We start from the raw sequence: 16,367 nt of genomic DNA, 5'->3' as shown, positions 1-16,367 counted from the left end.
AAAGAGGAGCTCTTAACCAGTCCGCCACCACTGTTCGGTTTTTATCGTTTCTTATTATTTATCTTCAACATACTTCTCACTAATGCAAAATTAGTGCTTTTGAGTGAGGGTGTAGAGGCACATTTTCAGATCGCCGTTTACCCACTTCAAAGTGCTCCTCCGAGACTTAAAATTTTGGAGTGACCTTCTATTAAGGTCCTCTTTCGAATAAAATAGGTCTCATTCGGAAGTCCGAGGACGAGCTGAAAGGCTTCCCTTGTTAGGAAATAACCATTTCTAAGCCTAAAGATGGAAAATGGACATCACGTTTTATTAAAATGGATAATATTAAAATGATTAAAAAAAGTGGCGGGGTGATTTCAGACTAGTACCGAAGTTTAGATCATATGTGTGGAGTAGTTTGTAGATGAACGTGGCAACACGGTGGCACCCGTTCTGAACAGGACAATAACTTCCGAGCACTCATCGAGGAGAGCAAAAGTTTCATGTTCCTTTTATTGCATGACAGGTAGGACAGTTGGACTATTAACGGCGTAGTGATATAGTCTGACATTCTTATAGCACAAATAAATAAACTAGTTAAGGAAATACCAGTATGGTTTGTCATAAGGTATACGAGAACTTGAATCTGAAAAACTTAATTTTTTATTGAAGTTCACGATTTTCTGGCAGCATGCGATTATTAAACTAACCGATTTAAATGTGAAAACCACCATTGTTTGTAAGAAAATATATTTATGCGGCTTGGAATTTTGAGCTGACTGTAAATTTACAAACTTTCGAATACTTATAACAATCGGAATATATAAAATAGCCGAAATAAATACAAGAACATCATTGATAGAGCACGTTATCTGAAGTAAAATTTAAATATTTTCAAAAATGCCTTGGAAATATTCATACGCAAAGGAACAAATTAATCCAGTATACATTTTGAACAGTCTGATACTTCCAAGCTGAGAACATGTCACATGAAACTTCTTTTACAATTATCAAAAAGTACAAGTATTTGATTATATTTTGCGAAGATTTGAATAGTTTTTCGCTGGATGGAAAAAAGTAGAGAGAACCCCGTTCAACTGAGAGTACAAACAGTAGCACGTGGAAGACTTGAGTAATTATGTTGAGTGAACTATACAAACCCTGAATAATAAATGATATGAGTACGATGCTGTCTCTGAACAACTAAGTTTCATTAATGTTGTTATGAAAATCTTGTATACTCACGATAGATAAGGGTAAAAGAAGACGCCGAAGCATGTTGAAATAAATATGAGATAGTATACTATTACCATTTTATAAAAGTGGTTTGTAATTGGGTAAATGAGAATCTAAAATTTGACTCTCAGTTTTGTGCAAATATGTTTAAAATGCTCACAAGATAGGGTCTTGGTACGTTCACTTCACAATTTTCACCAACTTGCCTCTTTATCTCTTTCGTGGTTCACTTTATTGGCATAAATGTAAAACGGAAGTACAACAGTATAAATAATAATGCACGCAAAGAATAAAAGACCATATAATCCTATCAAAATTAGATCAAAATTTTTAAGATTTGAATAATAGTTGATTCTTTGAATATCGTGAGCCAACATGGAATTCGGTTCTAGGTTTTAATGGTAGTTCCGAGCGGGTATCAAAAGGAACCACCACAAATTTGGACAAGTTCGAGAAAAGCTGATTAATCAAAAAAAGAAAGGGAGGAGAATGTGTAGGTTTTCACAAAACTTGCTTTCTTTAGAAACTGCCGGATTGGTTTAAATTTCAAAAACAAGCCCAATGACGTATATTTCTTAACTTATGATCTCAGTTGAAATGTTTTTAGTTGAACTTTTACGTCCAAATTTCAGCCCTATCATGGCATAAGGGGAATATGAACGTTTTACTCCTTTTTGACAATGCTCAGAATTTGTATTTTCTGTTCAAACTCATAGTGAGTTGGGAGAAACTTCTAGAATTCAGTGGTTTTATTGCAAATAGAGAATTAAAAAATTTTCCAACATTGGTACAAAAATTTATCATTTTGGGATTGGTGAATCGCTGTTGATGCAATTGTTAACGGTTGAGCTATCTTCTGAAAACGATGGTAAAATATTGGAGTTGGCAATTTGAATTCCCTATTGTACAACCGACGCCTCATAAGATGTCGTATGCTTTAATTGAAAGACACAACTCACTTATCTTTATCCGTCCATATATCGTTCGTGAGAAGTCCTTGTTGAAGCTTAATGTGATTATTCTGAAAAAAATTAACTTGTTCAAAACTGTTCTCATCAACTAACTTACCCATCTATCGTATGTACCAAAGCCCATGCAACTGTCGACAGAGCAAATCTTATCCATTTCTTGTTTGGATCAATTCTGGGAGTTATCAGGAAGTATGTGACAAGCTCACACGTGAATACAAATGCCTGAAGGCACGCCTGCTTGAGAAAACTCATTTCAAAATTTGTCTTTTTTGCGGACTGGGATGATCCATTGAACACCTAAAAACCAGATCACTTCCCCGAAATCCAAATCTACTATACCTTTGCCTTATAACTTCTAACTTTCGATACGGTTACCACGTCGATCACCGCAATCAAGATAACTATCGCGTTGATCTTCACAAAATCCGCATACCAGGAGATGGTCAAGCACACCGGTGTGGTGGAAAACGCGAATAGCCAGAACTCTGGAGACCACGAGTACTTGCAATCGTCTGAAATTGATAAAACGATTTAGGTGGAATGGGGATGTCGGGTACTGTAGACGTAGAGGTAGAATGATGGAAGAATGGTCAGGGTCCAGGAGAATATGATGAGCTTCGTGGTGTTGGATGCGCTGGAAACATGTGTTAAAAGTCAGAATATTGATTCTACTCCCATGGCAGTGTGGCGCTAAATACGGGCCTTACCCCAGTCGTACTTCGCCGCTTTTGTTTAGTTGTTGTTTTGCAGCGGCCGACATTTTCTGAGTGCATCTCTTTGCAGCGACTGACATTTTTTGAGTTCATCGCTTTGCAGCGGCTGACACATTTTGAGTTCATCGCTTTACAGCAGCCGACACTTTTTGAGTTCATTTACAGTAATTTTTCAGCAATATATCATAAGGGTCTTACAGTACTGCTGTATTACCTGAAAATCGACTCGTATCTGACTGGAGCCACAATCGAACAGAACCGATTCAATGAAATACACAAATGCGAATATGTGGAGATCTCGTAGGCTATTATCAAGATGTGACCAACGATTGAAGAAGCCGTTATTAACATTTTGTTAGATAAAGTTTTTTTTTTTTCAAAAACAATGTCAGTCGGTAATTTTTGTTTTTTCTCATAATTTTGTCATTATAACTATGTAGAGTGAATCTAATTTTCCATTTCTACGGCTTTAAAGGGAGGCACTTTTATGAGGAATGATATTGCCATCAGTCATCATTTTTAACAGATTCTGTGTAAAATTTATATCTTAAATTGTATTTCTGTTGCTTCTTATTTTGATTTAAAATTCATTGTGATCTTTGCGTGATTTAAACTAATTTTACACAAAAAACTGCTAGAAAGATGACTAAACGCGCGGAAATACCATTCCACATAAAAGCGCCTCCCTTTAAGCCGTAGAAGTGGAAAAACAAATGCACTGTTAGAAAAAACTTCTCCAACATTTGACATTATCATTTTGGAATAGGTGATTGTTTCCGAATATAACATTTGTTTCTGATTGACCTTTTACTTGAAAACAGGTTTCTTGTGAAACACTGAATCAGTTTTTAAATTTCTGAATTGTTTTAAACCGATTTGAATTTTTTGAGGTTTATTTATAAAGTTTTGAATGATCGCATTTATAATATACGTGTTTAATTGAACAAGAAATTCAGATCATGTGTGTAGAGTAAATTGTTGATGAACGTGGAAACACGGTGGCTCCCGTTCTGAGATTGAACAGAACATTAAACAACTTCCTAGCACTTATAGTGGAGAGCAAAACGTTCATGTTTCTTTTATTGCATGATAAATACGACATCTGAACAATCAACGGCGTGGTGATAATGTCTGAGAATACTATAGCGTATATGAATAAACTAGTTAAGGAAATACCATTATGGTTTGTCATGAGGCATACGAGAACTTGGATCTATAAGTTTGTTTTTAAATAAAAGTACACACTATTCTAATGTTCAATGAAACATGAAACTAACCGATTTGAATGTTAAAACTACCATTGTCTGTAAGAAAATATATTTATGAGGCTGGGAACGTTGAGCCCACCTCAAATTTGCATATTTCCGAATACTTATTACAATCGGAATATATAAAATAGCTGAGAGAAATACAAGAGCATCATTGATAGAGCACGTTATCTAAAATAAAGTTAACTTCTTTTAAAGAACCCTCTGAAACATTCATACCCAAAGGAAAAAATTAACCCAGTATTGAAATTGAACAGGCTCATAATCCCAAGATGCGTATAGTAAACATGATACTTCTTTTGTAATTATCAAAAAGTACAAGGGTTTGATTTTACATCGCGAAAATTTGAATAGTTTCCCGCTGGATGGTATAAAGTATATAAAAAATCGTTCAACTGCGAGTACAAACAGTAACACATGGAAGACTTGAGTAATTATGCATAGTGAACTGAATAAACTAAAAATAACAAATTATGTAAGTAAAAACCTGTTTCTGAACAAAATTAATAATTGTATAAAAAGGTTTGGGTACTTACGAATAAAAGCAAAAAAAGACGCTGATGCATGTTAAAACAAATATAAGATAGTATATTATTACCATGTGATAAAAGTGTTTCGTAATTGGGTAGATGAGAATCTAAAATTCGATTTTCAATTTTGTACAATTATGTTTAAAATGTTCGTATTCTCAAGATAGGGGTACACTCACTTTACAATTTTCACCAACTTGCCTCTTTATCTCTTTCGTGGTTCACTTTATTGGCACAAATGTAAAACGGAAGTACAATAGTATAAATAATAATGCACGCAATAAACAAAAATGCATATAATATTGTCAAAAAAGGGTTTAAATCTCCAGTATTTGAATAAGTTATGGTTCTTTCAATATCGTCAGCCAACATGGAATTTGGTTCAATATTTGTTTATTTCAGCGTTGTATTTTTAAACGGGAGAACAAGAAACAACCACAAGTTTTGACGAATTGTAAAATGGTTGATTAATCAAAAAAAAAGTAGGAGAATTAGTCGGTTTTTACGAAAACTTGCTTTTTTCAGAAGCTGCCGGATTGGTTAAAATTACAAAAACAAGCACAGTGACGTATATTTCTTAACTTGTGATCACAGTTGAAATGTTTTTAATTAAACTTTTACAACTTTATTAATTCCTATAATTAAGCAAGAGGAGTATGAACGTTTGTTCTCTATTGTCAGTGGAAGTTGCTCAATGTTCTTTCACTCTTTCAGGCTTGAGTTGGGGCGAGCTTTTTTATTTGTGCCCATTTATTTAGTTTTAATGGCATGAGCTTTGACATTTTAGTGGTTTTATTGCAAACAGATAATTAATGAAATCTTTCTAACAATCGTCCAAAAATTATTCATTTTGGGATTGGTGATACGCTGTCGATGCAATTGTTGACGGTTGAGCTTTCTTCTGAAAACGATGGTAAAATATTGGAGTTGACAATTGGATTTCCTACAACTGACGTCTGCTTTAATTGGAAAACATAACTCACTTATTTTCACACGACGGAATATCGTTTGTGAGAAGTCCTTGTTGAAGCTCAATGTGATTATTCTGAAAATAAATTTTAACGAGTTCAAAACGTTTACCTCCCACTAACTTACCCATCCATGGTATGTACCGAAGCCCATGCAACTGTCGACAGAGCAAATCTTATCCATTTCTTGTTTGGATCAATTCTGGGAGTTATCAGGAAGTATGTGACAAGCTCACACGTGAATACAAGTGCCTGAAGGCACGCCTGCTTGAGAAAACTCATTTCAAAATTTGTCTTTTTTGCGGACTGGGATGATCCATTGAACACCTAAAAACCAGATCACTTCCCCGAAATCCAAATCTACTATACCTTTGCCTTATAACTTCTAACTTTCGATACGGTTACCACGTCGATCACAGCAATCAAGATAACTATCGCGTTGAACTTCAAAAAATCTGCATACCAGGAGATGGTCAAGCACACCGGTGTGGTGGAAAACGCGAATAGCCAGAACTCTGGAGACCAAGAGTACTTGCAATCGTCTGAAATTGATATCATGATTAAGGTGAATGTGGGACTTGGGAGTACTGTAAACGTAGAGGTAGAATGATGGAAGAATGGTCAGGGTCCAGGAGAATATGATGAGCTTCGTGGTGTTGGATGCGCTGGAAACAGGTGTTAAGAGTTCGAAAATTCATTTTACTATGTAGGGCTTTAATGGTAGGGTGGTGCTAAATGCAGGCCTCACGGACTTCGCCGCTGTTCCGCAACTTGGCGTGAAATCATTGGTGTTTGCACGACCTAGTGCTATTGCTGGTTGTTTTGCAGCAGCCGACATTTTCAGAGTTTATCGCTTTGCGGCGGCCGACATTTTCTGAGTTCATTTACAGTAACCCTTCAGCAATATCTCATAATTTTCTTACAGTACTATTGTCCTACCTGAAAATCGACTCGTATCTGACTGGAGCCACAATCGAACAAAACCGATTCAATGAAATGCACAAATGCGAATATGTGGAGATCTCGTAGGCTATTATCAAGATGTGACCAATGATTGAAGAATTGGATTTCAAGTCTTCCAAGTCACTGGAATTTTACGAGCTGAAAGATTTTATAGCCTAGACTTACAAGAAGCACATCGTAGATATCACGAATGCAAAAATTGTAGAGATCGTCGCATCACCAAATGCTTGAGAAGCAGTTAGGGATCCGAAGGAATTATTGAGTGATGGGAGCTTGCGGATCAGAATCGTAACTGCCCAGTTGGCAAGGACACCAACGAGTGCGATCTGAGCGGGTACACTTTGCACCAAAACACCGATTAGACGACCTACTGGAAAAAGCACCAATCCTGCGATTTGGTCGTCTTGGAGCATAGTTGTGGAAGGAAATTATCTGAAACTTTGTAAACTTATTCAGCAAGCTAATGAGTTGTATTTATAGTTTCACTAAAGTAAGAGAATTCAATTGTTTTCAAAACAACCGTTTAGTTTTTGATGCGCAATGGCAATGTAAAGCTTGTCTAGACGTGACGTAAAAAAGACACATTACATAAATATTTTATGTTCGCAATTTAGTAAAATCACATGTTACGATAAATCATACAAAAAATAAATAAACGGTTCTTATGGGAGTCAAGTAATACGTCTGATGGACTGGGAAACATTCATATAAACCCCAACAACTAGGTTTAAGCAAAAAAGTGTTAACATCAAGATATCAAATTTTTCTTGGAATTGAACATCTTTATATACTTTTCGCAATTTCAGACAACAACAAATTCCATGACGAATACACCGAGTAATTGAGCTATTCAAAATGTGATCTTTCGTTGAGGAAGTTTTTGCAGAAAGCCATCGCAAATGTTTTGCTTGTAAGGATGTGAATTTTGAATATTTGTTGAATTTGGAATATTTGTTGAATTTGTAAGATAGTAATTTTATCTCCTGTCCTGTTTCCCTTTTTGGGCATGGTAGGGTCCTCGATGTAGTACTGAAAACTTTAGTGATGCAAATTAAATCAAAAGCTTTTAACTTTAGGAGCAAACAGAAAATCTTATCCGATTATTTTGTGAAAAAGTGTACATATTTAATAAACTTCATTTAGTCCTTCAAATCAAAAAAAAACTCTCCACAATATTGCAAAACCGGCAAAGTAAAAAGACACACCAGCCCCAGATCTTTTTACAACTTCAAAATTCATGTAGAATCCATTTGATGTATTAGTATTAGAAGTATATTCATAATGGACAGACATCGTGGAACTCGGAATTTCCATAACTTGATTCAAAGTTGGTCGGTGGGTTTCGTTGTAACTGAAAACTCATAGTTAAAACTATCAGAAACCTTAGGAACTTACAACATGGAAGAAGAAATTGATCCGTCAATAAAGTTCAGTATCTCTAACTGAGCGCCATTGTCTACAAAAAACTCTGATAATTTGATTTTGCTTAATGTGTGAAACAAGTTATAAAAAATTACAAACATTTTAGAAAATAATGGAAAGTTTAAACATCATCGCCATTGCCACTTTCTCTTGTCAGATTTCCATCTAGTCGTTCGACAGGGATCACATTTCTTGCTCCTGAAATTAGATCAGACTTTTTTTGTTTAATCACCTAGAAAGCCGTACTTGCACACTTTAAGCTTTTGATTTTTATTGCGATAGCGTTTCGATAAGGCTTATGAACACATATGAGACAAATACTTTCAACAATACCATGATTTTGAATGAAGCAAATGACCGAGTTCATGACTTTTTGGGAATAATAGCCATATAAATACAAAAACAACACTGTCGCTGCTGGAATTGCAACAAAAAAGGGCACTGACGTTTGAAACAGAATGCTGATCAAAAATGTTTTCTGCTTTTCTCGTGTTTCTCTTGAGACGCTTCTCGATGGAACAATATATATATAGTACACAAGACAACCCATCTGGAATAGGAAATGACCGACAACGCTTGACACACCCATTAAAAATGGAACTAAAACATAACTCATCAGAGTCTTATCAGTAAGAGCGATGAACACCGAAGTGGTGAAAAACTCGCGAGTTGGGCATGGATAATTCTTCAGGGCATCGAGCTTTGCGGCGTCTTGGTCCCGACGAAAAAAGAAGAGAAATGGAAGTGCGAATAACACGGGAATCAATATTACGCAGTTGTAAACGATTCTTGATCTGTTATTGGTTATTCGGAATCTATTGTTAAGCAGTGAACTGGCACGGCTTTCGAATAGATAAATGTATGAGAAAGTGGCACCTGGAAAGTTTAAATTGTCTCGCTGGTGCGCTGTTCCAGCTTTGAAAACACTAAGACTTGCAGTTGCATAGACAAAGGGGTTAAAAATGAATCTCGGTATTCAGTATGCAGGAATTTCTGGTTTCTATTACTATGCATTATCAATAAAAATTAGACAATTCCAAGTGAATTTTTTGAAAATATAAAGAACAAGGTGAATTTTCATGTTTATTTTCTTTTGAATAACTTCAATTCAATTATTAATCGAACACAAAAACTCTTACTAACTAGATCATCTCTTAAAAGTGAGAGCAATCCCATATATTTCAGTGTAAAACTTAAGACTTTCGGTAAAAACTGGTAAAAACTGCTCAAATATTATTTTCAACTAAAAAGCACCCGTCCTGTGGCTTTTTACCGAGATTCATTTTTATTTTATTTCCTTGTCAGATTTTTTGTAAAAGTTCTAGCAGAAAACTAGTTTTACGACAAGAAAATGTGGTTGTGAATTCGAGTATGTCAGAAAGGATGTTCGAAATTCTTTTTTTCAACCAACTTACAGAGCATTGCCACAAAAAATATAATAACTTGTAGTAATGTAGGTACTCCAATCCAGGCAAGTACTCCTATACCGGACATCGCATACATCGGTACAAATATATATAGTGTACAAAGAGTGCAGAAGACAAAGTCTAGTATAACACACAAAGAGTGATTAATCAACAATGGTATTTTAGAGATCTTCATGGCAATAGGTGTCTTGTAAATAATAACGTATAAAGCGAGAATTTGTAATGGCAATGCGACAAGTTGAATAACATGAGATGTATAGCTGATGGATTGCCAAGAAGCAAGAAAACTGTATGTTAAATTACAGTTTGAATAATTTGTTGCATAATATTCCTCTATAGCTGATTGCATTTCCTGAAAACTTGGGTTAGACTCTGAATTAATAGAGCGAAAACGAGTAGCGCAGGACATAGAACAGGTGAAATTGAAAATCTTAATATTAATATTCATGAAAGTTTGAGTAGACTTCAGGTTTGATTATTTTTAAACTAGATAGATGTTAGACTTGTTGGTGCTCACTTTTGAATCTTCATAGGGAATGCTTTGTTAAAATGCTCTGTGAATGAATTGGAAAATGGTGTGTTTGGTCAAAACTGACGTAACTTTAGAACTGAGTAGCTACAAAAAAAAATTCTTTCTTTAAAATATTCTTTCTGATTGTGAGATTGAAAATTATGGGAGGTTTTTTGATATTTTTCCAACAAAATTATATGTTTTTCTTTCACAGGTAGAACGGTGATTACTAATTGTCATGTAGTTTGCAAACCGCTAGCAATTAGTTGGTGAACAGCTTTTCAGGTAATTATTTTAATTTCTTGGCCAACCTTATGCGGAAATTCCTGCAAGATCATTGAACTTGATATGTCTGAAAATTCAATTTTTTGATTCAGCTAGAAGCTTCTAACGCTTAAAAACATTTTGTTATTAAATTCAGAAAGTTTAAAATTTGAAACGAGTCCCCGAAAAAAAATTCTGAAAAAAGTTAATTTTGAGTGAGATATGAATTTTTGAAGTTATGAAAACTGCATAAATATTCCATTAAATGATATAGTACATTTTAAAAAAGTTCGGTCAAACATATGGCTGTGTAATTCAGTTTTTTTGATTCAGCTGGAAGCTTCTGACACTTAAAAACATTTAGTTATTAAATTCAGAAAGAGCTTAAAATTCGAAACAAGTCCCCGAAGAAACATTCTGAAAAAAGGTGTTTTCAAACAATTTCAAGTCTATTAAAGGAATAAAAAATTTCGACTCAAAAAAAAATAACTTGAAAAAAATTCCAGGGAAACATAAAAACAGGAAATGTGAAATTAATTTTTATTGAATGTATGTGTTTTATTGAATATACCGTATTTCTTCTATTAATATGGCCTCCCTATTAGACTGGCACTCCCTATTAGTATTGCTCCTTGAACACTCGCCAAAAATTAGTATTGCACTCCCTGTTAGTGTTGCACTCCCTAATAGTCTTGCGTCTACTTTTTTTGGTACAAACCCACCTCACTAATTTTAAGATTTTAACAACATTTTTTGCCTACGTTGCAACACTTTTTGGTAAAATTTCTATGAAACTGAAGTTATTGTACCCTTTTTGTTGCAAGTACAATCAAATTTTTTGAATTTTCACACTAGGTTCGAGTTTTTCCAGAAAAAAAATAGTAAGCTCAAAGTCTGAAAAATGTTCTCAAAATTAGTATTGCACTCCCTAATAGTCTTGCACTCCCTATTAGTATTGCAAGCGGGAAGACCACCGAAAAATAGTATTGCAGCCATATTAATAGAAGAAATACGGTATATGTATGTCAAAACTTAGAACAATTCATAAAGATTTCTTTTGAAACGTTAAATAATTCGGTCCACAGTCGAATTGAAATTCACAGCGGGGAGTTTTGAATTCGAAAAGTGCAAACTTCCTGAAAGGATGATCGGGTTCAAAAACACTTGGAATTGCGACGGAGTTGGCAATGATGGATCGGAAGTAGCCAGACTCCAGAGTCGAGGATTTTATGAGAATCTGCAAAATTTTGACTTTTTTTGGTTGATGGACGAGTGCGGCTACAAAATTTCATTGTGATACATCAATTGACCCACAAAGAAGTGCAGAGCCAACATAACACAGTGTATTTTTTTGCTCGCCTTTATCGAATAACTTTTTTTTAAATAACTACCAAATTTTCATGAAGCAACATTGGATGAGATTTGTGTATCACCAAACAACACACGGCAAGTTATCAGTCCTTCAATCACTAATCCAAATGTTTTCGTAACTGTTGCCAACGGTCCAATTGACTCAAAGTCAACACTAGGAAAGTGAACAAAAATGTATGAAGTCAGGATATTAAAGAATAAGACAATTATTGCGTCGAGAAGAGCAATGCGAGTAGCCTGAAATTTGTTGCAATTCCTCGAATCGTTTGGAGAAACAGAAAATGTGTAGATTTACGAGATTTTTTCTTTGTTAAATGTGGAGTAGCGCCAGTGGTGAAATTGTTATAATCCACTTCTTTGGTCCCAAAATAACCAAATATCATGATAAAACTTTTCAAACAAATTTTGAAAATTTTTTATTCACTGTCAAAAAGTGGCAATTACTCAGTTTTTGCCACTCATAATTTTGAAAGTCGACCAAAAAAAATTTTTTTTTCGACATTTTTATACTGTAATTGTGTTTAAATTATTTGTATTAAAAAATCGTAGGGGTCAAAACATGCGATATTTCTTTAAATTTCCTCAAAAGCTCGTATTTTTCCAAAATTGGAAATTTTCCACAACTTTGACCGGAAATTATGAAAAATCTAAAATTTCTTGAAGTGTTTTATAATGATATTCGGTTGTTTTGGATCATAATAAGTGCATTTAGACAAAAGCCCCACTGGCACTACTCCATCTTTAAGTATTCGCGAGCCTGCACAATTTCGGCAGTTCCGGGCGCCACGTCACATAACTTTAAGACACCATAATTTTTTTTTGAAAAGCTTTTAAGAAGTTTCAATATTGTGTTTTTAGAACATTTCAAGTCTGATAAGCAATAAAAACAATTTTGACTACACTACCCTTGAAGGTCGAGGCTTAAACATTTTGATTAGATAAATTTTTCCACGCCACAACTCACTTTAGACAGCTTTTTACTTGTTGGCGTGTTTAAACAATAATTGCAAATGAGAATTCGAATGGAAATAATTATAGAAAACACCACGTTTGAAAGACAAACAGATTGCTCGTGCAAGAGCCAGTAAAAATAGTAAAAGCTGTTGATTGCACAATAAAAGCGTTCACACTCTAACTGTGTATTTATAGAGTTCTCGCATAATCCAAACATAAGAAATTGATTCAACAAGCCATCAGGAAAAAGAATAAGAAGCATTTCGAATTTCAAAATTTTTTCTTGATTTTTATGAAAAAAAAATGGGAAAACACACAGCGATAAATCTCGAGGCAGATATCAACAGTGCCAGGGTCGATCTCAAGCTTGAAATTGATGAAGCAAGCCAAATCAGAAGAAATGATGTACTTTTTGTAATCAAATCAGCACGAAACCTAGTGATTAAGTGATATATTTCAATAGTCAAAGCAAAGAGCATATGGATTATGTCGATTCCAAATTTGCAGTAAATGAGCTTCATATTCGGGTTTACAGGTATTCGTTTGTAACAGAAAATGGAGATCAAAATGAAACAGTTCAGGTAGCACACAATTAATGGAAATATAATCGATAGAAAGTTATTGAGGAGATGGATGAAGAACATCTCTAATGAAGTATAACATTATATTTTCGCTTCGTTTCATTGCCAAGTCTGTCTGATGAGGAAATTGGAAAATGTAGACCGAATGGTGACGCTTTTTTTAATGTGTTGTTAGATGAAAAAGGTAACAAAGGAGAAGATTGATATCTTGAAACAGTCAGAAAGCTTGCTACTCGCTATTCCACTAAATCTAATTAACCAGTTCAGAAAATCAAATTTTAAAATTTCCAGGAAAGTGCAATATAATTTCCGAAACTCTGGGGAGAGTCAGTAATTGTAACTTTTATTACAACGCATTTTTTTTACACTTTCACGTCTGAAGAGGTCCCGCCACGCTCCAGCCAATGGTCTCGCCACGCGCATCAAAAATCAATGGATGGCGCGTGGCGAGACCATTTCTTATAAATGCGTCCTCCTTTAAAGTCGCAGAAGTGAAGAAAGAAATACACTTGATAAAAAATTTGAAGTTTATTTTTATTGAATGTTCCAATAATTTATAAAGATTTCTTTTGAAACGATAAATAATTCGGTCCACAGTCGAATTGAAATTCACAGCGTGGAGTTTTGAATTCGAAAAGTGCAAATTTCCTGAAAAGATGATCGGGTTCAAAAACACTTGGAATTGCGACAGAGTTGGCAATGACGGATCGGAAGTAGCCAGATTCCAGTGTCAAGGATTTTATGAGAATCTGGAAAATTTCGTTATGTTTTTTGATAGACAAGTGCGACCCAAAACAACAAAATTTCGTTCTAAAAATTTCAAAAAAAAGGACGTTTTTTAAGCTTCCTGTTTTCAAAATCGACTGGAAAAACATCTCAATCAACGATAACCATCAAAATTTTTTTTTCCACAAAATTGGCTAGTTTTGGGCTATTTTGGGACTCCAATAGGGCTTCCAAGCAGGCGTCAAGACGCCTGCCTTGCGGCGACCTGGGCCTGCCTCCCGCTGCGAGTCGTACCTCCTGTAGAGTCACGTGGAGTCAGAAAGTCCCATTTCGCTTTGATCTTCGAAAAATGCGGGAGGTGAGATCCAGACATCTTATCTGATTTTGCGTGGTTAAGAGCGCGTTGACGTCACAATTTTTCTGGGAAAATATATCCGCATTTTTTGTAGATCAAACCGCAATGAGACAGCCTGACACCATCTGTATAGTGAGGCGAACCCGAAATGTGTCGGCCGCGGAGGAACAACCGTATTTCGAAAGATCGTGTGTTCTAAACACCAAGCTTTTGACTTCTAGCAATAGTGTAGAAATAAGGCGAGAGGCCGGTGTCAAGCAGACAGGTTGAAGGCAGGCGCCAGACCCTAAAACCGCGTCTGTCCCCCATGGAAGCCCTAGTCTTTAAAAAAATCCAGATTTCGACTCACATCTCTAATCTCCAATGCATCATCCGTCGTCAGATCCTTCACATTTATGTCAAATTGAGTGAAATTTACAATATGCTTAATAGGGATCAGAAACTTGGACCGGTTGTTCAGAATTTTAGCTTTCTTCCATTGCTCGAGTTCCACAACGCCATTTATCGGCTCATAGTACTTTAGGAATTGAGCTTGGAGAGTTATTTCTTCGAGAATTTCAGGTTCGAACTTCTGAAGTATTTCAGAAACTTCACGGGCGGTGAAGTCATCGATAATCACTTTTTTCGCTTTTAACTTGAAGTTTAAGGATTCGAAAAATGACTCAATTGCCTTTAAAATGATTTTTCTTTCATTAAAATTGTTGGTAGCCAGCTGTATCAGAAATTCATCAACTTCAGGGTACTTCACCAAGCTCTTCAAGTCCTCCATCAACATTTCAACGTGGTTCCTTCCAGCATGTACTCGGCCACTGTTCTTATATTCAACTTGGCAGGCTCCATCAACTTGCTCATAGGTAACCCCGCCGTAGTTCTCATCGAGAATTAGTCTTGAAAATTTTTCATGAAAATTTACATGAACCGTCTTCAGATTTGGACCGAGGTTATCGATTATTGCTCGGAAGCTGTAGGACACTTTTCGAGCGATTAGCCTGAATTTTCAATGCTTTTTTTCTTTAAAAAAACAAGGAAAACTCACCTTTCCAAAGCTTCCAGATTATTCAAAATTTGTTCAATAAGTTCGATTGGCAAGTCGGAGAGTGATGACATTTTGAGAAATTTGAAGAAAAAATGAAGTGATTTCAACACAGTTCTCTGTGACTAGTGGCCTAGTTGGACAGCGCAGAGACGCAGGCGCACCAGCTGACTAGAGAGTATGAGAATCAGACACCGAAGGTGTTTCAGAACTGGCCGCCAACTTGAACCTGTAAAATGTAGGCACAGCTTGAACCCTTGGCTTTAAATAAAATGTAGTCTTAGTTTGAAACCATGTGTATTCAGACAGGCTTTTCACTGTCTTACTTCCAGAAATTTCAGGAGTCGCATACGAAATTTACGTAGCAGTCATCGAAATTTTAAACAGAAAGCTAAGACCTGCGGCTAAGCCTGAGACTAATTTTAGGCCAAATTTTTGAGCCTAAGCCTAACTATTAGTTAGACCTTCTTATGTATTTGGCGATGGCAAAACGGTAATATCGAAGATTTTCAATTATTTTTGCCATTTTTCAAACAGTTCATGTGTATTCGTATTAAAACATTGTAGGGGTCGAAACATGCGACATTTCTTTAAATTTCCTCAAAAGCTCGTATTCAAAATTTTGGTAAATTGCCAAAAATTTTTTTTTGAAGTTTTATTATGATATTTGATCTTTTTTACACTATTGGAGTAGTTTTTAACACTTTCCCCACTGACGCTACTCCACCTTTAATAACGTGGTGACGTCACAATCTTTTTGTAGATCAAACCGGCATGGGACAGCCTGACACCACGTGAAAATACCAAAGGAGGCGAAATTTTACAAATTCAATTTTTGTTAAAACTGATTTGAGCCCACAAAAACAAAAAAGTGATGGCTAAAAAAAAGTGATGGTTAATTTCACGACACTACTTGAATAACCCCATTTTATCTGAATTTACGGTTTTGCCGCCAAATACCTAACGGGGCCCAATTTTTTTGGGTTCTAACTTTTTTTGTCTTCAAATTCAAATTTCCCCTTATTATACATTCAAAAAACCACGTACTTCTTTCATTTTTATCTTCTCATTCAAGCGAAACTTTTTCCCGCG

At 35.4% G+C, this 16,367-nt stretch overlaps 4 protein-coding genes and 3 pseudogenes across 7 annotated transcripts; all 7 read right to left on the bottom strand.

Moving 5' to 3' along the window:
• Positions 1–382: 382 nt before the first annotated feature.
• srz-54 (Serpentine Receptor, class Z) lies at positions 383–1,595 on the bottom strand (the record flags this gene model as incomplete). Its single annotated transcript, NM_074895.1, has 5 exons — positions 383–628; positions 693–854; positions 904–1,177; positions 1,228–1,331; positions 1,425–1,595. 5 exons carry the CDS (start codon positions 1,593–1,595, stop codon positions 383–385), a joined length of 957 nt encoding a protein of 318 aa, NP_507296.1.
• A 423-nt stretch (positions 1,596–2,018) lies between these two features.
• srx-55 lies at positions 2,019–3,253 on the bottom strand (annotated as a pseudogene). The gene is made up of 5 exons: positions 3,117–3,253; positions 2,529–2,823; positions 2,287–2,486; positions 2,178–2,239; positions 2,019–2,074 (listed from the first exon to the last, which is right to left on the bottom strand). Coding segments are annotated over exons 1-5 (750 nt in total).
• A 601-nt stretch (positions 3,254–3,854) lies between these two features.
• On the bottom strand, positions 3,855–5,072 carry srz-53 (annotated as a pseudogene). Its single transcript has 4 exons — positions 4,880–5,072; positions 4,390–4,807; positions 4,180–4,341; positions 3,855–4,115 (listed from the first exon to the last, which is right to left on the bottom strand). Coding segments are annotated over exons 1-4 (1,034 nt in total).
• A 473-nt stretch (positions 5,073–5,545) lies between these two features.
• Positions 5,546–7,044, bottom strand: srx-54 (G-protein coupled receptors family 1 profile domain-containing protein; the record flags this gene model as incomplete). Its single annotated transcript, NM_074892.2, has 8 exons — positions 5,546–5,601; positions 5,684–5,745; positions 5,796–5,995; positions 6,038–6,210; positions 6,257–6,333; positions 6,608–6,754; positions 6,797–6,957; positions 7,003–7,044. 8 exons carry the CDS (start codon positions 7,042–7,044, stop codon positions 5,546–5,548), a joined length of 918 nt encoding a protein of 305 aa, NP_507293.2.
• A 1,130-nt stretch (positions 7,045–8,174) lies between these two features.
• Positions 8,175–9,829, bottom strand: srh-119 (Serpentine Receptor, class H; the record flags this gene model as incomplete). The annotated part of the gene is made up of 3 exons (NM_074891.2): positions 8,175–8,251; positions 8,300–8,929; positions 9,469–9,829. The coding sequence occupies 3 exons, from the start codon at positions 9,827–9,829 to the stop codon at positions 8,175–8,177; spliced, it is 1,068 nt and encodes a 355-aa protein (NP_507292.2).
• Positions 9,830–11,297: 1,468 nt separating this feature from the next.
• Positions 11,298–13,224, bottom strand: srbc-80 (annotated as a pseudogene). The gene has a single exon. A coding segment is annotated over exon 1 (1,927 nt).
• Positions 13,225–13,676: 452 nt separating this feature from the next.
• fbxa-90 (F-box domain-containing protein) lies at positions 13,677–15,449 on the bottom strand. Its single transcript, NM_074889.5, has 3 exons — positions 15,279–15,449; positions 14,592–15,231; positions 13,677–13,910 (listed from the first exon to the last, which is right to left on the bottom strand). The coding sequence occupies exons 1-3, from the start codon at positions 15,347–15,349 to the stop codon at positions 13,716–13,718; spliced, it is 906 nt and encodes a 301-aa protein (NP_507290.1). The 5' UTR covers positions 15,350–15,449; the 3' UTR covers positions 13,677–13,715.
• Between the last annotated feature and the right edge of the window lie 918 nt (positions 15,450–16,367).

Source organism: Caenorhabditis elegans, chromosome V (genome assembly GCF_000002985.6).
Source record: "Caenorhabditis elegans chromosome V".
NCBI lineage: Eukaryota > Metazoa > Nematoda > Chromadorea > Rhabditida > Rhabditidae > Caenorhabditis > Caenorhabditis elegans.
The sequence above is the reverse complement of the archived record's forward strand: the minus strand, read 5'-3'. Positions and strand labels throughout refer to the sequence as shown.